At 45.4% G+C, this 23,788-nt stretch overlaps 1 protein-coding gene across 1 annotated transcript; it reads right to left on the bottom strand.

The window, feature by feature from the left end:
- Positions 1–1,825: 1,825 nt before the first annotated feature.
- LOC137323963 (islet cell autoantigen 1-like protein) lies at positions 1,826–23,735 on the bottom strand. Its single transcript, XM_067988121.1, has 4 exons — positions 23,657–23,735; positions 7,728–7,988; positions 6,851–6,961; positions 1,826–5,864 (listed from the first exon to the last, which is right to left on the bottom strand). The coding sequence occupies exons 2-4, from the start codon at positions 7,963–7,965 to the stop codon at positions 5,749–5,751; spliced, it is 465 nt and encodes a 154-aa protein (XP_067844222.1). The 5' UTR covers positions 7,966–7,988; positions 23,657–23,735; the 3' UTR covers positions 1,826–5,748.
- Between the last annotated feature and the right edge of the window lie 53 nt (positions 23,736–23,788).

Raw genomic sequence — 23,788 nt, 5'->3', positions numbered from 1 at the left:
AATTGGAGGTAGCCTTTTGACTTGGGTTGGAAATTTGTTGGGAGGTAGGAGTCAGAGAGTGGGGATAAAGGGTAGGTACTCTGGTGGAATGTAACAAGTGGTGTTCCCCAGGGATCTGTTCTGGGGCCTCAACCTTTCACCATACCTAATGATTTGGATGAAGGAATAGAGCATTATATATCCATGTTTTCAGATGACACTAAGTTAGGAGAGGCAGCAAATAGTGCAGATGGGAGCAGGAAGTTGCAAAGGGACATAAACAGATTAATTGAGTGGACAAAACTATGGCAAATCGAGATCAATGTGGGCAAATGTGAGGTCATCCTCAAAGACCCATGAAAGATAAATCAGAATATTTTCTAAATTGTGAGAAACTAGAAACTAAGGAGGAGTAAATAGATTTGTGAGTTCAAGTACACAAATCATTAAAAGCTAGTAGATAGGTACAAAAAGCAATCAAAACCCTGGTTAGACCGCACCTGGAGTACTGTGAGCAGTTCTGGGCACCGCACCTTTGGAAGGACATATTGGCCTTGGAGGGAGTGCAGCGTAGGTTTACTAGAATGATACCCGGACTTCAAGGGTTAAGTTACAAGGAGAGATTACACAAATTGGGGTTGTATTCTCTTGAGTTTCGAAGGTTAAGGGATGATCTGATCGAAGTTTATAAGATATTAAGGGGAACAGATAGGGTGGATAGAGAGAAACTATTTCCGCTGGTTGGGGATTCTAGGACTAGGGGGCACAGTCTAAAAATTAGAGCCAGACATTTCAGTTCTACACACAAAGTTTGGAAAACTCTTCTGCAAATGGCAATTGATGCTAGCTCAATTGCTAAATTTAAATCTGAGATAGATAGCTTTTTGGCAACCAAAGGTATTAAGGGATATGGGCCACAGATCAGCCATGATTTTTTCAAATGGCAGAGCAGGCTCGAGGGGCTGAATGACCTACGCCTGTTCCTATGTTCCTAAAAAGGCTAATAGGATGTTGGCCTTTAGCCTGAGACAACAGAGGTGTGGATGAGGATTTAGCAGAAGATGGAGTGGTTATGGGGTTTGAAACCTACCTTAGCATCAAACTGGATTCCAAGGTTGTGTGTCTGCAGGTTCAATCTGAACAAGCAGCTGGGCAGAAATGGATTTGATGCCCAAAGTGAAAAGTTTGTGGTAGGAGGCCAACAACATGTGCCTGATGTTAAGCAGGACATGATATGAGTCAAGCTGGTAGCTGGTACCATTAAGGCCGAGCAGTCGAATTGGGTATTGCTGATACCCAGCTGGAAACTGACCCCATGAGTGTGGATAATGTCTCTGTAGATGAGGAATTTGTGGGCTGAGGATAGAGCTTTGGCCTACACAGGTGACGACATGGGTGATTAACTCAATGTTGAGACAAGTAGAAATGGAACCATTAGTGGACTGTAAAAGGAGAGTGCAAAGCGCCATTGGAGAACGATGGAATGGTTGGTTGTGATGGAGGTCGAGGGGAGCTAGCAGACCACTACTATTCACACAGGATGCTGGCGACATAAGGACGGATACCATCTACTTCATGTATATACCTTCTAACTATTGAAGTGATCTTCTGGATGAAGTTTAAACTTTTATCTTGTCATTTTAAATGTGCTGACCTCTGGCTATAAACTAAAAATTTGGAGGTGATGAGGGTGAAAATAAAAGTGACTGAGCAGATGCCATAATGGTGTTGGACAATTAAGATAAAATGTCATTGTGCTTCAGCTGGGACGGAAGACCCTCTTCCACTTTATTTTGAGCTTACAAAGGTGCATGCAAAGCAGATCAATAAAGCCATTAAACACATGTTGAGAAACTACTATTTTTAATAGAAGAGGCAGTTTCCAAACAACCATTCAATAGAAAATACAAACACTCATCCAGTGCAGAAGCTCAAATCCTACATTTTATTTACTCACTTCAATTTATTTTTTGCCAAAACATTTTTTTAAAAGTTAGTGTTGAGAACCTTCAGTGATATTCTTTCGGTGTGAAGTTACAACACCTCTGATTGCAACATGAGCTTCTCTATTGAAACAAGCTTACTTAATCCATGCAAACTGCATTCCCCACATGTGCCATCAGTGTTACTGACATGGATATAGTTGGATGCCTTTGCGGAAAAACCTGCTGAGAATTTCTGTAAGAATCTCTGAGTATGGATGTTAATGATTGGCCAACTGTAGGAGGCATACACTGGACCCAGCATGGATGAGTTTAAGAGTGCCCTGTGCAGCTATCTGCCCATTCTCACCCCGTCTCTCCTCTCCGGCACCTGCTGACTTGCTCATTTACAGGTGCTGGCTGTTCCCTCAAGTAGATGCTAATCTCTTGTGAGCCTGGATGGCTGGAGATTCCATTATGTGGGGTGGGGTAGGGTCAAGGTCAGGGGGTGCATCACAGCTGGGCCTGATCCTGTTTGCATTGATGTCCACTTCCCAGCCTAGGTCAATGGATCGCATACAAGCCAAGGTCAAGATCAGGTAACAGAGTGGGGGAAACTGAAGCTGGCATCTGAAACACATAACAGGAAATGATGGCACTACGCTGCTTTCTGTCGGTCAGCATCTGTGGGGAGCAGAAGCGAGTTTACATTTTGGGTACGGAGCCTTTAGAACCAAAAAGTATGAGCTGGATAGGCATTGAGATGTGCAGGGCTCAGTTCCACGCGGGCCATTTAGGTGATTCCAGTGAATTGACTTGTATTTCTAGTATAGCTTTTTAAGTATTTCCAGCGTTACAACGGGCTGAGTTCCGGTCTATAAGGATCTACAGCTCATCCACATTTCATAATGGTTGTTACACAAAGAGGCCAAACTGCTCCCCGATCTGAAATGTATTTCAAATGTCACAATGCAGTTAAAATTGGGAGGGTGCTTCTACACTAAGGAGCTTCTTTATAAAAAAAACAAATCACACAAAGGAACAAATAACCAACTGATGGGTCGTTAATGATGAGATACAGACTTCAGGGGCTGCCATTATGGTCATTAAAGTACAGATTCTTCTGTCTGTAGTGTAAGGTTTACTGTGGGACCACGGGTAATGTTCTTTGTAACTAGACTTTCTCCCTTCGTCCTCTCCTGGCTGAGACAGTTTAATAGGCGTCAGGCGCCTTCTTGTACCTCACACAAGGGTCCATTCCTCATATACCAGGCTAGAGCATGTGCTATTTGACAGCTGAGTGTGACCTGTCCTCTCATACACACACACACACACATACGCACATTGTACTGTTTTGGCTGTTAGTTAAGGTTTGTATGTAGTCTGTGTGCATTGTGTTACAACCTGTATAGTGTGGGTAGTTATTTGACTTCCAGGCTACAGGTGGGTATGCAGTTTTGCTGGATGTGGAAACATCACAATAGCCAGAGAGTTGCAATCAATGTAACATACATTTTTCTACATGCACTTTTGTGATCAGAAGCCAGAAAGCTGGCCAGACTCAGCTAACACGGCCCAGACCAGAACTTAAACAGGGACCTGCTGGTCTGTAAGGCTCAGTACCACACCAGGAATTGAGTGGTTCATAATTCCAGGCTTTAATCCAGTGTTCCTGTACATTGTGTGCAGCGAGACAGTGTTTAGTTCCAGTGTTTGACGAGATAAAGTTTCTCTTTCTCGGCATGCTCTGCTCAAGAGTGTACTTTATTACAGGAAAAGAAACCTTTTCCAATTCAATGTTTATAACTTAAGAACAGCGCTGAATTTAACTGGTTTTGCTGCTCTATTACTCCATTTTTTTCCCCATAGATCCAGAATTACTGCTTTTTGTGCAATAACAGGATTTAATCTTTGTATAAACATGTATTCCATTCAAAACACTGCTGGTTCCAGACTACCCCCAGCAGTAAGCTCCTCGCAGGTCACACTTCCTGCGTGCTGTTTCTGCATCAAATTAAAAGCTTTCTTTAAAAAAAACCTTAATTATAATAGACTGAATTCTAACTAGCAGCCGGCCCCATCTGTCCAACTCAACATTTCAAACATTCACCTCCTGCTGATGGTACAACACATGGCGGGGAACTTGGGAATGCCATTCAGTATCTCAGCAGGTTAAAGGATTTCACATCCCTTAAGATAAGGCATCATTGAATCTCAGTGAGTGCCTGAGGGATAAGCATACAGGAACCCCAGATCTTAGGTCAGTGTTCTGGGGGCTGTAATCCAATGCATTTTTTTGTCTCAATTATTTTTCCTCCTGAAGGTGCTGACTCTAGCCAGAGTTCAGTTCCAGGGGCAGCGGGCACCTCCTGCCATCTCCCCATTCTTCGTGGGCGAGGCCGGGCAGTAGGCTATTCGACTGGAGCGGATTAGTGCTGACAGACGATCAGTTTCCAGCAGGTGTCACCAGGCAACGAGCAGGAGGAGGAACCCTGGCTTAGTGCCACCTCTCTGACCTAGTGGCACTGAGGTTATAACTACCGTCCAGTTGAAATGAGCTTATTTAGTGTCAGATTTGTTCTGATTTTTCAGGCTGTCACCAGAGGAAACCATTTGCATTTCCAAGGCTACAGTTAAAGATGTAACTTTTAACTTCCATAAAGATTTAGTGTTCTCTCCCCTCCCCCCTCCCCCTCCCAGACTAGATTGGAGTGACTATTTCAACACATGCATCCTCCCAGTGTACGAGGAAGGGCCGCGGTCCCTCTCCAGCATGAGCTGGTCCTCTTTAGATGAAGCTGCTCATAACCGGGCTCTGTGGAATGCATAGAAAGGAGGCTTATAACTCTCGCTGCCCGTAAGTTCAGTAATAAAGTCATCCCGAGTACCAAAAGGGGAAGCTTTCGCTAAAGTTACGAGCGGCAGGTGCTTCACCTTTCCGAAGCTGTGGGATGTTCTGAATGGTGGAGTTTTAATAGCAGCACAATTCTCCCACTGCCACGAGGTACAGCGAGAAAATGGAACAAAAAAGAGGCTGTAGCCTCGAGTCCAGTAACAAAGAGAACTCTGTCCGTTCCAGACACAGACCACAGCACGGCTTTGAGAATTACAGACATCACTTAAAACAAATTCCATTTACTTCTCCACTACATTTTAAAACCAGGCCAACTGTAAAAGGCAAATAATTAAGCTCAGAGATAGACATTACCCATTAATTGTATATTCAAAGAACACCTCCCACTCTCAGTTTCTTTTTTAAAAAGGCCATTATCCCAGAATTATAAAAGGAACTCCAGTGTTGTAACTGATAAGATGCTGCGGCAAAATATCCACAGCTCGAGAGCAATGCAGGTGACCTTTATTACCATCTATACGGAGCTGATCCAGACATCGTGTGGTCCCCAATGCAACCGGCAGAATAGCCTGAGCTGAAGAACTGCCTCCACACCAGGGTGCGAGTGCAGCCCCATCCCCCAGCCCAGGACCTGTGGAGTACACAGTTAACCTCTGCTCGGTGCTCTCTGTAAACAGTGTACACCCAGTAACCAGCACAGTGCAATCAGCATCGAGAATCCCAGCAGCACTGTCAGAACGGGAAAAACTAAACAGGAAATCGCCATCACCGACTCCACATCCCAGGTGCTGACCAGTTTTGTAACTTCCATTTAACCTCCCCCCACCCCCACCCCCACCTTTAACTGTTTCTAATTGTGTAGCTTAATAGATAGTAATCCAGTGTTTTAGTAAATATTATATATATATATATATAAAATAACTGCAGTGGAGACATTTGTGCAGTGTATAACTTAACGACTTTCTGCCCCCCTCCTCCCCCCTCGCCTCAGTCTCAGGCGTTAAGGAGCTCTTCATCCGTTCGACCTATGGCATCGGGATTAGAGAGAGGATCCAGGTCTGCAAACAGATTGAACCAGGCTGATTTGTCCTGTGTGTTGCCCTTAGCAGCTGCAGGGAAGAGGAAAGAGTTAGTTATTAACACCTCCAAACATCAGCAGACAACGTGAGCACAAGTAGCTGCTCCCGTTCACCAGCTGGATGAGCTTACACCAGGAGGCCATTCAGACTCCTAGGTTCAGTTGGCAGATGCCTGGTGTTGGAGATGAGGGGGCCGATTCTGCAGCCTTTGGGCTGCTGTACAGACCCTGCGCCCGCTCACACATGAAGCGAGATCTGCCCACTTGCTCGGGCCCTCCAGCCATGGTCTGCATGGAAGTTGTGAGCCAGGACACAGCTTGTGTGCAGGTTCCCAGCCCGCTAGGCCTGCACTGGGAGGCCCTGAGGGTATGCAGCAGGTTGGAAGCCTCAGCAGCTCAATTTTCTTGCACAATCTGTGCAGTGAGGACTTTTGTTTTCTTCCCTCTCGTGTCCTTCCCTCCTCTCCTGACTCACGTTGGGATAGTTCCACAGCTACTGGGATCCCTCACCACGTGTGAGCCTAGACAAGGGGTGTCGGCGAGCTATTTGGCCGTGGAGGGAACGCGCGCACTTTCTAGCAGGGCTCCCGGCCCAGGGTTCGGAGTGGGACGAGTTTCTACTCCCCCCCCCCCCCCCCCCTCCATTTAGCCAATTCTAGCACCCCCTTAGTCGGAAGCAGCTGACTCAGGGATCCGACCCTGAAAGCCCCTTCCTGATCTGAATGGCTCGAGCACGCTCTGGAAAGACTTGCCAATGTTTGCTTTTCTTTAATGACAATCATTTCGTGTATATGAAAGACAATCCTCTACCATGCTAATGGGATGTTGAACCCTTGAGTTTTAATTTCGTTAGAGTCTATTTTTGTGTCCAATGCTGTTCCTTTCTGACTCGCCCATGATTTGAACAGAACATCGTGCTATCCCTGCCCCTGTCAATTCATGGGAAATATGAAACACTCTGTCTGACCACTGTTAAAGCACAAAGCCCTCTGTGGGTCTCTGTCTACTGTCACCTACCTTTCGATGGGACCTTCGGTAGGTTCTGGGGGGGAATTGCTGGAACTTTTGGCTCCGGATGTTGTGGGGGTAGAATTGGTGCTGGCTGTGGTTTGGGTGGATCAGTCCAACCTTTAGCAATAACACAGTATAATCAGTACATCACACTCACGTCCTGAATCACTCAATCAGTCCTATGGAAGCTCACACGAGCCGGGAGTCGGGAGAGGCGGCAGTGAGGGGAGACAGGTGGAGGCAACAGAGGGAGAAAAAGTTAAATAGATCAATTTGAAAAGGGCGATTAGCAGGAACAGCTTGGTTAGCAGCACCATCGAGCTCCAACTCACTGTACAATGGTAGCATGTGGAGGACACACATGCGCGTTCGGTGCAGTGGTGAAGTGGTTACGGTCAGGACTAACAGCCCAGAGGTTGTGAGCTAGAATCAGAAAAAATGACCAACTGGTTCATTAATACCCCCCCCCTCAGTCACACACTATGTGGTTCACTCCTAATGACATCAGGGGAAATAGGGATGGGCAATAAATACCAGCCTACCAGTGTTGCCCTGATGGCGAATCATGATCATAGTTAACAGGAAGTGAACAGAGGGAGACCAGGGCCGGAGGAAAAGTGATCAGTGGGTCAATTAGGCAAAGGCACTCTTGCTGACTACACAGCAGCATTGGCAGAGGCCCAGGAGCAGGGCTTCAGTCCATCATTTCAGTAAGGGAAGGTTTGTGGTGCACGGGGATTATAGGTAGGGGTAGGGGAATGGGATGGGGAAAAGTGTGATCAGTAGACGCCCAAACTATCTCAGTTGGATAAAACATGACCTCACTATTGAAAACTCACACAGTGAAGGGGAAGAGTGCGACTGAAAAAGCTCCAGGACTCACCAATAAAAGCTCCTGCTGTATCATGGCTGAGGTCAAAGAGCTGGGAAGGCAGGAAACTGGATGGAACGTCAGCCAGTTTGGGTTCGACTGCTTCTGCCACAGGCCCCGGACTGGGCCCTGAGCTTCCAAATGCACTCTGCCACTCGTGGCTGAAGTCATCAGGTGCATTGGGGTTAGGGTTCAGCAAGTCATTCAAAAACGTCAACTGGTGCTTCTCCAGATCGTCACTTTCTAACATGTCTGCCAATAGGTCCTTCGGCACTGAAACACAAAGGAGAGTCATGGTCACACCAAGCAGGGGCGTCCTAATCAGCCTGTGACAAAACAGGCTGCATCCAAACGACATTCACTTAGAGCAGACACTTGTTCAATCAGTATGTGTGTGGTATGACTACAGACAGCATGAAGACGACATATTGGAGCAGAGAATCAGAGGAGATAAGCGGTCATTATGGAAGCAGACTGCTACAAGATTGATGAACCGCTGTGATCAGGTGGAAAACCTCCACCTGTGAAGGGAAATAACAGTGGAGGTAGAAGTTACTGCGGTGTATTCACTGAAAGGAACAGGAACAGTTCAAGAGTATGTAACAAGAATAAAGGCAAAGACAGTGTGCATACATAGACAGCCAATCGTGCCTCACAAAGCTGTAAGGATTGTTAAAGAAATATATAAAAAAAGAATTTGCATTTCTATAGCACCTTTCACCACCTCAGGATGCCCCAAAGTGCTTCGCAGCCAATTGAGTACTTTTTGATGTGTAGTCACTGTTGTCATGTAATTAACTTTCATAGTTTTAGAAAATATTGCACAGGAGGGGGCCATTCAGCTCTTGCCATTGTTAGTTTTTCACTGGAACTATCTACAGGTAATTAGCATCTGGACCTGGTTCTTATCCTCAATATTTATAGCCTTTGAAGACCAGTGAGCACAATGTGATTAAACTTAAGATTATTCTGCAATCAATATCAGTGGGAATAAAAATACAACATATACAAATTGAAATGGGCAAACTCCAAAGGTATGAGGGATGAACTAAAATAAATTAAGTGGGAAGTAATGGGCGTGTAATTGGCAAATTAATTTCAATTTAGCTAAGTGTGAGGTGGTACGTTTTGGTAGGAAGAACAAGGAGGCCACATACTGCTTAGATAATATAAGAGTCTAAATGGGGTAGAGGAATAAAGGGATTTGTGTACAGATACACTAATCACTAAAAGTAGTGAGGCCATAAAGAAGGCAAACCGAAAACTGGGGTTCATTTCTAGAGGGATAGAATTGAAAAGCAGAGAAATTATGTTAAACTTGTATAGAACCTTGGTTAGACCACACTTGGAGAATTGTGTACAGTTCTGGTCTCCATATTATAAAAAGGATATAGAGGCACTGGAGAAGGTGCAAGAAAGATTTACTAGAATGATACCAGAACTGAGAGGATATACTTATCAGGAAAGATTGAACAGGCTGGGGCTCTTTTCTGTAGAAAACAGAAGTCTGAGGGGTGACCTGATAGAGGTCTTTAAGATTATGACAGGGTTTGATAGGGTAGATATAGAGACCAGAACTAGCGGCCATAAATATAAGATAGTTATTAATAAATGCAATAGGGAATTCAGGAGAAACTTCTTTACCCAGAAAATGGTTAGAATGTGGAACTCGCTACAAGGAGTAGTTGAGGCAAACAGCATAGATGCATTTAAGGGGAAACTAGATAAACACATGAGGGAGAAAGGAATAGAAGGATATACTGATTGGGTGAGATGAAGTAGAGAGGGAGGAAGCTTGTGTGGAGCATAAACACCAGCATAGACCAGTTGGGTTGAATGGCCTGTTTCTGTGCTGTACATTCTATGTAATCTATGTAGTTAAAAAAAAATTGAACTTGCATTGATTTAGTGCCTTATCTCATCCTCCGGATGTCCCAACAAGCTTCATTACCAATAAATTACTTCATTTTCAATTTTTGTGCTCATTAAGACTTTAGTTAGTGCTGGGGATTGGAACTCGTCCTATTTCAGGCAAGCACTGTCAGCATCAAACATTCCCAGGGTAGGTACAGCACGGGTTAGATACAGAGTAAAGCTCCCTCTACACTGTCCCATCAAACATTCCCAGGGTAGGTACAGCACGGGTTAGATACAGAGTAAAGCTCCCTCTACACTGTCCCATCAAACACTCCCAGGGCAGGTACAGCACGGGTTAGATACAGAGTAAAGCTCCCTCTACACTGTCCCATCAAACACTCCCAGGGCAGGTACAGCACGGGTTAGATACAGAGTAAAGCTCCCTCTACACTGTCCCATCAAACACTCCCAGGGCAGGTACAGCACGGGTTAGATACAGAGTAAAGCTCCCTCTACACTGTCCCATCAAACACTCCCAGGGCAGGTACAGCACGGGTTAGATACAGAGTAAAGCTCCCTCTACACTGTCCCATCAAACACTCCCAGGGCAGGTACAGCACGGGTTAGATACAGAGTAAAGCTCCCTCTACACTGTCCCATCAAACACTCCCAGGGCAGGTACAGCACGGGTTAGATACAGAGTAAAGCTCCCTCTATAACATGCCTCAGCTATAACCTCACAAGAGGGCCCCATCCGGCACCCATGAGACATTGTTTCCATTTCCCACAGCAGTCCTCCTGTGGCCTCTCCAAGATTAGTCCTGAAGTAGGGGCAGTTTTGTGCGATGAGCCCCATGCCCACTAGGAATTGGATGGAGACCAACTGGCCAAACTCATTTAGGACCTTTACAGCCAGCAGACAGGAAAGAGTCTCAACCCACCAGTCTGGGCTGGAATTAAATCCAATCCCAGAAGTAATAAATCAGTGTCTAACCCACTGTGCCACCCAGGGCCCCAGTGAATTCCTTTTGAAGTGCAGCTACTGTTGTTATTTGGCTCAACATGGCAGCAGATTGGCACACAGCATCCCACAAGCAATAAATGAAATTAATAACCAGTTAATCTGTTCTTGATGGCGGGTGAAGGAGGAACGTTGGCCAAGACATCATGAGAACTTTCTGCCATGGGATCTTTTGGGACTTGAAACACCTGACCAGGCAGACAGACCATAGGTTCAATGCTTTGTCCCAAAGACAGCACCCTCAGCACTGCAGCAAGTGTCAGCTTGGATTACGTGCTCAATCTCTGGGGTGGAGCTTGAACCCAGTCAGAGGTGAGCGTGCTACCAATTAACTTAAAACTACAATTCTTAAAATTGTAATGTTAAACTACTTGATCAAGCCATGGCATTGTGCAGGGGTAGTCTGTGATCTGGGGCACGGTTGTGATAGCTGCCAACACTGAGCTGTGTTTAACATGACTTGTCCCCTTAAGGCCGCTGGTCAATTACTCTGTGTGGGAGGGTTAACTAACTTGCCAAATCCAGGTAACTGTAACTACTTGCAAATTTCTGAAGTCACTTAAAGGTTCTTTGAATCTGCTATAAATTCTTGGTTCCAGGTCAGAAGAACCCAGCATTGGTTCTAGCAGATTGGCTTCCTTTCTCTTTGTTCAAAATAATGTTTTGCATCTGTAATGAGGTGTATGTTTGGAGTGTGACAGACACAGACATTTTATACTAGTGAAGCTGCTGTGGCCGTACTCTTGTTAATCGGAGAAATTGGTGTGTCTTTTACCTGTGTTTGTTGTAACAGGCGGAGAGAGGGTACAGCGCTGCCTGTGGCAGCAGTAAGAATAGCAGGTGTCACCATTACAGTGCTACCCATTAATTTCCATGAGGTGGGCATGTGACAGTGTTATTAACTCATGGATTTTAATATATTATAGATAACGTGTGACAAATGTATACCCAGGAAAAATATGTATAAAATAACCAAGCAGTCTCCAAAATGGATGCACAGGATAATTAAAATGAAAGCTGTAAATAAAACTATAATGAAAACTCCAAGGAACAGGGACAGGAGATGTCTGGGAGGAGTATAGGAAAGTGCTAAAACAGTTTAAAAGAGATATTAGAAGTGCAAAAAGGGCCATAGAGATTGAGCATACCTAATTATCTTCCGGTACATAACAGAAAAAGACTGGTTTGAATTCTTAAAAGATTGACGTGGCAAGGAAACTAAAGATGAAAATTAAAATATTAATATATTTTCTAGTGTTGATCAAAGAGGTTAACTCTAATTTCCTATTCAATTTCTGTAGTTCACCCAGAGGATTTTAAAGTCAGTGTGGAAGAGATATTTGTAAAAATTGGATAGCCCGGTGGTGAAGGATTGAATACTGGAGCCTGGTCTTCAGGGGGTGAAGGATTGAATACTGGAGCCTGGTCTTCAAGGGGTGAAGGATTGAATACTGGAGCCTGGTCTTCAGGGGGTGAAGGATAGAATACTGGAGCCTGGTCTTCAGTTGCTTCCAAGCCTTTATTCACAGAGATCCACATTACACCCACACCCACACTCTAGATCAGCTCTCTTATAAATGGATACAGGAGAGTTCCTAATTGATACCCACCACCTGAACACAATTAACACTAATTGATATAAATCACATGGATACAATTAACAGTATTAATCAGTGAAAAGGACTTAAAACTAACAAATCCCCTATATATCCTATAAGAAAGAATATTAAAGGGTAGTGGGAAAGGACAGGGAAATGGGATAGAGTAGACAGTCCCTGTTGAAGAGCTGGCACCAGCACAGGGGTGATGGGTTGAATGGCCTCCTCCTATCCTGTAAATCCTATGATTCTTAAGGTTAAAAAAACTGGAGATGGAGACTATTGGTGAGAGGTGTAGTTTTGGACTGGGGGACAGTGTTGTTTCTAATTTACAGAAATGGAAAGCAGTAGCGAAATAAAGGTAAGCTCATTAAATTTGCCGATGACACTAAAACAGGGTCAGCTGTAGAGACAGAGCATATAACAAAAGATATCATAGAATCATAGAATCATAGAAGTTACAACATGGAAACAGGCCCTTCGGCCCAACATGTCCATGTCGCCCAGTTTATACCACTAAGCTAGTCCCAATTGCCTGCACTTGGCCCATATCCCTCTATACCCATCTTACCCATGTAACTGTCCAAATGCTTTTTAAAAGACAAAATTGTACCCGCCTCTACTACTGCCTCTGGCAGCTCGTTCCAGACACTCACCACCCTTTGAGTGAAAAAATTGCCCCTCTGGACCCTTTTGTATCTCTCCCCTCTCACCTTAAATCTATGCCCCCTCGTTATAGACTCCCCTACCTTTGGGAAAAGATTTTGACTATCGACCTTATCTATGCCCCTCATTATTTTATAGACTTCTATAAGATCACCCCTTAACCTCCTACTCTCCAGGGAAAAAAGTCCCAGTCTGTCTAACCTCTCCCTGTAAGTCAAACCATCAAGTCCCGGTAGCATCCTAGTAAATCTTTTCTGCACTCTTTCTAGTTTAATAATATCCTTTCTATAATAGGGTGACCAGAACTGTACACAGTACTCCAAGTGTGGCCTCACCAATGCCCTGTACAACTTCAACAAGACATCCCAACTCCTGCATTCAATGTTCTGACCAATGAAACCAAGCATGCCGAATGCCTTCTTCACCACCCTATCCACCTGTGACTCCACTTTCAAGGAGCTATGAACCTGTACTCCTAGATCTCTTTGTTCTATAACTCTCCCCAACGCCCTACCATTAACGGAGTAGGTCCTGGCCCGATTCGATCTACCAAAATGCATCACCTCACATTTATCTAAATTAAACTCCATCTGCCATTCATCGGCCCACTGGCCCAATTGATCAAGATCCCGTTGCAATCCCAGATAACCTTCTTCACTGTCCACAATGCCACCAATCTTGGTGTCATCTGCAAACTTACTAACCATGCCTCCTAAATTCTCATCCAAATCATTAATATAAATAACAAATAACAGCGGACCCAGCACCGATCCCTGAGGCACACCGCTGGACACAGGCATCCAGTTTGAAAAACAACCCTCTACAACCACCCTCTGTCTTCTGTCGTCAAGCCAATTTTGTATCCAATTGGCTACCTCACCTTGGATCCCATGAGATTTAACCTTATGTAACAACCTACCATGCGGTACCTTGTCAAATGCTTTGCTGAAGTCCATGTAGACCACGTCTACTGCACAGCCCTCATCTATCTTCTTGGTTACCCCTTCAAAAAACTCAATCAAATTCGTGAGACATGATTTTCCTCTCACAAAACCATGCTGACTGTTCCTAATTAGTCCCTGCCTCTCCAAATGCCTGTAGATCCTGTCCCTCAGAATACCCTCTAACAACTTACCCACTACAGATGTCAGGCTCACTGGTCTGTAGTTCCCAGGCTTTTCCCTGCCGCCCTTCTTAAACAAAGGCACAACATTTGCTACCCTCCAATCTTCAGGCACCTCACCTGTAGCGGTGGATGATTCAAATATCTCTGCTAGGGGACCCGCAATTTCCTCCCTAACCTCCCATAACGTCCTGGGATACATTTCATCAGGTCCCGGAGATTTATCTACCTTGATGCGCGTTAAGACTTCCAGCACCTCCCTCTCTGTAATATGTACACTCCTCAAGACATCACTATTTATTTCCCCAAGTTCCCTAACATCCATACCTTTCTCAACCGTAAATACCGATGTGAAATATTCATTCAGGATCTCACCCATTTCTTGTGGTTCCGCACATAGATGACCTTGTTGATCCTTAAGAGGCCCTACTCTCTCCCTAGTTACCCTTTTGCCCTTTATGTATTTGTAGAAGCTCTTTGGATTCACCTTTGCCTGATCTGCCAAAGCAATCTCATATCCCCTTTTTGCCCTCCTGATTTCTCTCTTAACTCTACTCCGGCAATCTCTATACTCTTCAAGGGATCCACTTGATCCCAGCTGCCTATGCATGTCATATGCCTCCTTCTTCTTTTTGACTAGTGCCTCAATCTCCCGAGTCATCCAAGGTTCCCTACTTCTACCAGCCTTGCCCTTCACTTTATAAGGAATGTGCTTACCCTGAACCCTGGTTAACACACTTTTGAAAGCCTCCCACTTACCAGACGTCCCTTTGCCTGCCAACAGACTCTCCCAATCAACTTCTGAAAGTTCCTGTCTAATACCATCAAAATTGGCCTTTCCCCAATTTAGAATTTTAACTTTTGGGCCAGACCTATCCTTCTCCATAGCTATCTTAAAACTAATGGAATTATGATCACTTGTCCCAAAGTGATCCCTCACCAACACTTCTGTCACCTGCCCTTCCTTATTTCCCAAGAGGAGGTCAAGTTTTGCCCCCTCTCTAGTCGGGCCATCCACATACTGAATGAGAAATTCCTCCTGAATACACTCAACAAATTTCTCTCCATCCAAGCCCCTAATGCTATGACTGTCCCAGTCAATGTTGGGAAAGTTAAAGTCCCCTACTATTACCACCCTATTTTTCTTGCAGCTGTCTGTAATATGCAGAAGGATTTAGACTGGCTACTTAAATGAGCAGACAAATAGCAAAGTGATTTTTAAAACTGAAAGCTGTTAAATGATGCATACCAGGCAAAAAAAATTGTACATCATGAATATACAATGAATGGAACCGAATCATCCCAGGTAGATTTAGAAAGAGAGCTGGGAGTAGCAGCAGACTCTGTGTTTTCAATGACCAAACAACATGGTGAAACAACTAAATCTCACAGAATATTTGGATATACCTGGAACACTGGAGTTATGCTCAGACTCCACAATGCACTGGTTAGACATCAACTATTGTGAGCTGTTCTGGATACCACATCACAAAAAACATATACAGACATTGGAGGGGATGCAACTGCACGGATCCTAGTGTAAAGATCAGGCTCTACAGCATGGAGAGAAGGGGCTTTGGGGGGACCTCACCCAGGGATATGAAATATTAACTGCGATGGAGAAGTGAAATCCAGAATATTACTGTAGTTTGAACCAGGAGAGCAGGAGCAGAGGGGAGAAATTTAAATGAGTGAAAAATAAATTTGGTAAAGCTTTGGAATGGATAAGAAATTGCAGTTGAATGTCAGGGTGACAGGAATTGCTGACTGGGTGCCCCAGGATTGGGAGTCCGACTGTTTCTAATTCATGTCAATAACTTGGATTCAAGAACCTAAAAGAAATTGGTAAAACTTGCAGATGATACCAAACTAGATTTGACACCGAGCCACATAAGGAGATATTAGGACAGGTGACCAAAAGCTTGGTCAAAGAGGTAGGTTTTAAAGAGGTGGAGACACAGCGAGGTTTAGGGAGGGAATTCCAGAGCTTAGGGCCAAGGCAGCTGAAGGCACGCTGCCAATGGTGGAACGAAGAAAATCGGGGACGCGCAAGAGGCCAGAATTGGAGGAGCGCAGAGATCTCAGAGGGTTGTAGGGCTGGAGGAGGTTACAGAGATAGGGAGGGGCGAGGCCATGGAGGGATTTGAACATGAGGATGAGAATTTTAAAATGGAGCTGTTCCCGGACCAGAAGCCAATGTAGGTCACTCTGGTCAGATGCAGATACCCTCCTGAATGTTAACCCAGTATTCAGAGGCTGGAGCTCGGGTCTCCTGCTTGCTGGGGCTCCAAATGAATTTGTGGAGGAAAAAAACCCTGGAACCATTTAAACAATTGGATGTTGTAATGGGGAGACTGTAGGGTTTTTCTGGATGGATGAACTCAGCTGGGCTAAATAGCCTTCCTCATCTACATCTTGTAAAAACAGATTTTAGCAGAAACTTTACTCGAAGAGTGAGATAGTCTACCAGACGGTGAGTCTTGTTCTCTACTGCACACCCAAGCCCGACCCCAAGTTTCTCATTGAGATATCCTCACTCCTTCCCTCCCTCAGCCTCTGCACCTCACCCTCAGTGATTTCAACCACCATCTCAACTCACCTTGCCCTCTCTCTCCTCTGAGTTCATGGCCCTCCTCTCCCTCCATATAAACTCTCCTCCCCAAATTCACAGCCACCCCCTCGACCTTGCCATCTCACGTGGCCTCTCTATACACATCATCTCAGTCCCAGAGAAGGCCATCTCTGACCACTTCCTTGTAACCTTCACCACTCACATCCCCCTTCCCCCTCCCAATTCTACTTCCTTCTGCGTCCACCTCTGGAAAAAACTCTTCCCCCCCCCCCCCCCCCCCAAGTCATTTACAACAGCATTTTCAAACTCCCAATTGTCTACCCTTTGACCCTCCGTTCGCCACAACATTTTTGCTCAATCGCTCCCTCGCCTCCACTTTTGATACCTTTGTCCCCAGTAATATCCTTACTCTCTCCCACCCTGGTGATATCCCAAGGTCAAAGACTTGAACGTTTATGGCGGACAACTAGTCTAGCCATCCATCACCAGATCTGGCTGGACCACATAAAGCACTATCGGGTCCTGCTCTCCTCTGTCAAAATTGCTCACTACTTCAGGATCATCCTGGAATGCAAAAATAACCCCCGGCTTCTCTTCTTCACTACAAACCGTCTTCTTAAACCCCTCTCCCCTGCCCCCTCCACCCTCACCTCCAACAAGTGCGAGGAGCTTATGGAATTCTTTGTCACTAAGATTGAGACTATCCATTCAGCTGCCTCTGCTGCTTCCCTCCCTTCCCCCTAGCCCACCGAGCCAAACTTCCCCTACGGTTCCCCTGTGCATAAGACCTGGACTTGCACCTTTCTCTAGTTTCCCTCCTCTCAACCCTCATACCTTTTCAAGCTCATTTTGTCCATGAGACCCACCTCCTTCTCTCTCAACCCTATTCCCACTAAACTGCTGAGCACCCATCTTCTATTCCTGGCCCCCATGTTAGCTGATATTGTGCATGGTTCTCTCTCCTCGGATCCTGGACCACACCCTTTAAAATCCACTGTAATCACCCCTCCTCAAAACATCCACCCTTGACCCATCCATCCTTGCAAACAATCACCTCATCTCCAACCTCCCTTTCCTCTCCAAAGTTCTTGAATGTGTTGTTGCCCCTGCCACAGCACTGAAACAGCTCTAAAAAGTCACAAATGATATCCTCTGTGACGGTGACGATGGTAAACTCTCCCTCCTCATTCTTCTCCACCTGTCTGCAGCCTTTGACACGGTTGACCACACCATCCTCCTCCAATACCTCTCCTCCGTTGTCCAGTTGAGTGGGACTGCCCTCGCCTGGTTCCCTTCTTATCTATCCAGTCATAACCAGAGAATCTCCTGCAATCACTTCTCTTACTGTCCCCACATCGTTACCTCTGGAGTCCCCCAAAAATCTATCCTTGACCCCCTCCCTGGCCACTCTTTCGGGCTAAAGCAGACTGTTTGTGACCTCCTCAAAAAATTCAATTGATTGAATTTTTTGGGGAGGTAGCAAGGAGGATCGATGAGGGTAGTGCGTTTGATGTAGTGTACATGGATTTTAGCAAGGCTTTTGACATGGTCCCATCTGGCAGACTGGACAAAAATGTACAAGCCCATGGGATCCAAGGGAAAGTGGCATGTTGGATCCAAAATTGGCTCAGTGGCAGGAAGCAAAGGGTAATGATTGACAGGTGTTTTTGTGACTGGAAGGCTGTTTCCAGTGGGGTTCCACAGGGCTCGGTACGAGGTCCCTTGCTTTTTGTGGTATATATTAATGATTTGCACTTAAATGTACGGGGCATGATTAAGAAGTTTGCAGATGATACAAAAATTGGCCGCGTGGTTGATAGTGAGGAGGAAAGCTGTAGACTGCAGGAAGATATCAATGGACTGGTCAGGTGGGCAGAAAAGTGGCAAATGGAATTCAATCCGGAGAAGTGTGAGGTAATGCATTTGGGGAGGGCAAACAAAGCAAGGGAATACACAATAAATGGGAGGATACTGAGAGGTGTAGAGGAAGTGAGGGACCTTGGAGTGCATGTCCACAGATCCCTGAAGGTAGCAGGACAGGTAGATAAGGTGGTTAAGAAGGCATACGGGATATTTTCCTTTATTAGCCAAAGCACAGAATATAAGAGCAGGGAGGTTATGCTAGAACTGTATAAAACTGTTCTAGCTGTGACAAAGAATTCCATGAGCTCCTCGCACTTGTTGGAGGTGAGGGTGGAGGGCGCAGGGGAGAGGGGTTTAAGAAGACGGTTTGTAGTGGAGAAGAGAAGCCGGGGGTTATTTTTGCATTCCAGGCCACAGCTTGAGTACTGCGTACAGTTCTGGTCATCACATTACAGGAAGGATGTGATTGCACTAGAGAGGGTGCAGAGGAGATTTACGAGGATGTTGCCAGGGCTGGAGAATTTTAGCTATGAGGAAAGATTGGATAGGCTGGGGTTATTTTCTTTGGAATAGAGGAGTCTGAGGGGTGATATAATTGAGGTGTACAAAATTATGAGGGGCCTAGATAGTGGATAGGGAGGACCTATTTCCCTTAACAGAGAGGTCAATAACCAAAGGGCATAGGGGGTAGAAGGATTAGAGGGGAGTTCAGGAAAAAAATTTCACCCAGAGGGTGGTGGGGGTCTGGAACTCACTGCCTGAAAGGGTGGTAGAGGCAGAAACCCTCAACTCATTTAAAAAGTACCTGAAGTGCCGTAACCTACAGGACTACAGACCAAGTGCTGGAAAGTGGGATTAGGCTGGATGGCTCATTTTCGGCCGGCGCGGACACGATGGGCTGAATGGCCTCCTTCTGTGCCGTTAATTTTCTATGGTTCTATGACTTTAACTTAAGGGTGCTATTTCATCCTGAGCTGATCTCCCATATCCTTTCCATCACAAATTCCACCTACTTCCACCTCCCACCCATCTCCGCCACTGCCTCAGCTCATCTGCTGCTGAAACCTTCATCCATGTCTTTGTTAACGTCAGACGCGACTATTCCAATGCTCCCCCGGCCAAACTCTGATCTTTCAACCTCCATAAACTTGAGCTCTGCTGCCCATATCCTAACTCACACCAAGTCTCGCTCACCCATCACCCCTGTGCTCGCTAACCTACATTGACTCCTGGTCGACCAACTCATCCTCGTGTTCAAATCCCTCCATGGGATACTGTACTGGATGGATGGATGGGGTTGAATGGAACAGTTGGTGCACTGGATGGATGGGGTTGAATGGAACAGTTGGTGCACTGGATGGATGGGGTTGAATGGAACAGTTGGTGCACTGGATGGATGGGGTTGAATGGAACAGTTGGTGCACTGGATGGATGGGGTTGAATGGAACAGTTGGTGCACTGGATGGATGGGGTTGAATGGAACAGTTGGTGCACTGGATGGATGGGGTTGAATGGAACAGTTAGTGCACTGGATGGATGGGGTTGAATGGAACAGTTGGTGCACTGGATGGATGGGGTTGAATGGAACAGTTAGTGCACTGGATGGATGGGGTTGAATGGAACAGTTAGTGTAATATGAGTTGATCAGAGAGCCAATGTGGCTTTGTTAAGCGCAAGTCATGTCTGACTAATGTAATTGAATTTTTTGAGGAGGTCACTAATAAGGTAGATAAGGGAGTATCTATGGATGTTATTTATATGGATTTCCAGAAGGCATTCAATAAGGTTCCACACAAAGGATTATTAGTAAAAATAAGAGTGCACAGAATTGGAGGTAACCTTTTGACTTGGGTTGGGAATTGGTTGGGAGGGTGGAAACAGAGAGTGTGGATAAAGGGAATGTACACTGATGGTGGGATGTGACAAGAGGTGTTCCCCAGGGATCTGTTCTGGGACCTCAACTTTTCACCATATTTATTAATGATTTGGATGAAGGATTAGAGAGTTGTATGTCCAAGTTTGCAGATGACACTGTAGGAGAGACTGTAAGCAGTGCAGATGGGAGCAGGAAGTTGCAACAGGACAGAAACAGATTAAGTGAGTGGGCAAAACTATGGCAAATGGAGTTCAATGTGGGCAAACGTGTGGTCATCCACAAGGACCCAGGAAAGATAAAGTGGAATATTTTCTAAATGGTGAGAAACTAGAAACTATGGAGAAGTAAAGAGATTTGTGAGTTCAAGGACACAAATCATTAAAAGTCAGTAGACATGTACAAAAAGTAATCAAAAAGGCTAATGGAATGTTGGCCTTTATCTCAAGGGGTCTGGAATAGAAAGGGGGAGGAAGTGATGCTTCAGTTGTGTAGAGCCTCGGTCAGACTCCATCTGGAGACTGCATCAGTTCTGGGCACCACACCTCAGGAAGGATATATTGGCCTTGGAGGGGGTGCAGCGCAGATTCACTAGAATGATACTGGGGCGAAAAGGGTTAAATTATGAGGCCAGGTTGCATAGACTAGACTTGTATTCCCTCGAGTATAGGAGATTAAGGGATGATCTGATCGAGGTGTTTAAAATGTTAAACAGATTTGATAGAATAGATAGGGAGAAACTGTTTTCTCTGGTGGGCGAATCCAGAAGGGGGCATAATGTTAAAATTAGAGCCGGGCTGTTCAGGAGTAAAATCAGGAAGCACTTATTTACACAACTGGTTGTGGAAATCTGGAACTCTGTTCCCCAAAAGGCTGTGGATACTGGGGGTCAATTGGAGCTTTCAAGACTGAGATCCATAGATTTTTGTTGGGAAAGGGTCTCAAGGGATGTGGAGCAAAGGCGGGAAATGGAGTTAAGGTGCAGATCAGCCATGATCTAACTGAATGGCAGAGGAGGCCCGAGGGGCTGAATGGCCTCCTCCTGTTCCTAATGTTCCTAAGGGCTTCAGTGGGAGAATTAGTATACTAGAAGGATGAGCTTTAATGGAAGAGTTAGTATACTAGAGGAAGGGACTGGTGGGCTGAATGGCCTTTACTCATCCTTGACTTTTTGTGTTTTTTGTTTGAATTAAATGATCTGCTGAAAATCAGCAAAGTGATGATTTATTTTCCATTGAACAGGTGTACGACAGTGAATTAAAGTTCAGCAATATGCTGAGATAAATGGAATCCAGGAACAAAGTGACAGATATGGTCACACAACCTTTGAAAATAAGAGACTTAAAAGTGCCAGGAGACCATTAGGTTCAAGTGGGTCTGACACAAGCTTATACAGCACAAGATTCACATTCCAGGTATGCATTAGACGCCAAAGAGTTAGTTATCCAGACACCTTTGGGGGTATTTGTCAGCTGAATTTTCCATTTAGGTGACTGATGGGCTATTTTACTGTGCCAAACTTTTAATGGGATAGTGTCCTAATTGTTTTCCACTGCTTGATGTTGGATTCATTATTACAGCAGCGGTTCAAGGAGAAGGCTCACTACCACCTTCTCAGGGCAACTGGGGATGGGCAATAAATACAGACATGTCAGTATCAACCACACCCCCAGAACAATCTGTTCTTTTAAACGGACAAAGGAGGAAAATGAGAACCTACTAAAGTACTCAGTGATCAACAAGTTGGGAGAAAGAGCTGGAAATCAATACAATCCAGGGTTACAAGACTACTTGACATTGTGTCCCAAACAACAGCCCTCCCTCCAAGTGACAGATCTGAACTGGCCATAACAACAACAATTTGCATTTATATAGCGCCTTTAACAGTAAAACGTCCCAAGGCGCTTCACAGGAGCGATTATCAAACAAAATTTGACACCGAGCCACATAAAGAGATATTAGGACAGGTGATCAATGGCTTGGTCAAAGAGGTAAGTTTTAAGGAGTGTCTTAAAGGAGAGAGAGGTAGAGGGGCGGAGGGGCTTAGGGAGAGAATTCCAGAGCTTAGGGCCCAGGCAGCCGAAGGCACGGTCGCCAATGGTGGAGCGATGAAAATTGGGGATACGCAAGAGGCCAGAATTGGAGGAGCGCAGAGATCTCGGAGGGTTGTAAGGCTGGGGGAGGTTACAGAGATAGGGAGGGGCGAGGCCATGGAGGGATTTGACCAGAGGCGTTGCCGGACTGGGAGCCAATGCAGGTGAGCGAGCACTGGGGTCATTGGAGCTAATCTGAGTTTGAATGGACGTTTAAAGCAAGAGAATGAAATAAAACACTGGAAGAATGTGAGTTACAGACAGTCATTCCAGTTTGCACAGAGTCCCATCACCACAGAAATCCCCAACATCTTTAAACAGTGGCAGACTCTCTCTCCCCCCAACACACAAGTCCTATTCACACGACAGTCTTGGGAATACAAACACTACGAAGGAGCCAGGCTCAATATTTATTCAGTGCAGGTTACTCTACTCAAGTTTAAATCTGATAAAAGCTAAAGTAGCTTTGAAAAGGAATTGAGACCAGCTACAAAATACTCTTATTCATTCTTATGGCACCAAGCGTCTGGTCTGAGCTGGTTATGAGTTACAACCAATTCTGGATTGTCCCAGTCTGACCTCATCACTGGGGTAACATTACGATGTCAGATTCTGGACTCAGGAGACAGATGTAGATATAGGATGATATATCTGGGGCAACTTTTGACCGTATCCCAAACAGCAGTCGTCTGGTACCTATTTCATGCAACTTGCACGAGATATAAAGACAGAGCTAGAGGTACAAAGATTGGGAAAGAGGCCTGTACAGACAAAGAGAGCTAGACAGAGTGTGAGACAAGAGGCAGAGAGCAGTAGAAGCACAGAGAGAAAGGGTAAAAGTGGGTAATATTCCCAGTCACTGGCACCTCAGTGCCTGGGCCTCGACAGCGGCGTCTGCAGACCGTTTAACGACAGTGAGAGGGGAGGAGGGGGCAAGTCAATCACAACTAATTCTACTTCTCTCCTCACCTGATCTTCACACGTGTACTTCCAGCAGCGGTCACTCGACACTGATCAGCAGGAAACAGCCTTGGGCCCCCAGGTCAATTGTGGTAGCCCCTACTACTATCCTGGTGGGAATCTGCTAACTTGCCACAAACTGGGGGTCAAAACCGGAGGCGGGTTTCCTGGCCTGTAGGCTCGACTATTTGCTGCAGAAACTCAGTCATCGGGGAGTCAGTCAACTCTTCACTGCCTCCTGTGACAAGTGATTCATGCAGCAAGTACAATCCTAACTCCTACAAAAACCATAGGATCTGCACGGTCACACTGTACCTGGACCTGTGTGCAAATGGAGCCAGGCCCATTTGATCTGAATCCAGAGGAAGTGGACTGCAACCCAGAGCAGACTGAAAGCTTTCACCTATGTGAAGGATAAGCCTGTTTCATAGTTTCCTAGGCAGATTT

This window comes from Heptranchias perlo, chromosome 7 (assembly GCF_035084215.1).
Source record: "Heptranchias perlo isolate sHepPer1 chromosome 7, sHepPer1.hap1, whole genome shotgun sequence".
Taxonomy (NCBI): Eukaryota; Metazoa; Chordata; class Chondrichthyes; order Hexanchiformes; family Hexanchidae; genus Heptranchias; species Heptranchias perlo.
The sequence above is the reverse complement of the archived record's forward strand: the minus strand, read 5'-3'. Positions and strand labels throughout refer to the sequence as shown.

Bases quoted from the DNA above. Each gene is read 5' to 3' on its own strand.
- LOC137323963 (XM_067988121.1), bottom strand. From the start codon at position 7,965: ATGTTAGAAAGTGACGATCTGGAGAAGCACCAGTTGACGTTTTTGAAT. The intron at 6,962-7,727 runs GTGAGTCCTGGA...TTATTGCTAAAG, and splicing joins TACAGCAGGAGCTTTTATTG to GTTGGACTGATCCACCCAAA. The intron at 5,865-6,850 runs GTAGGTGACAGT...TCTTCCCTGCAG, and splicing joins ACCGAAGGTCCCATCGAAAG to CTGCTAAGGGCAACACACAG.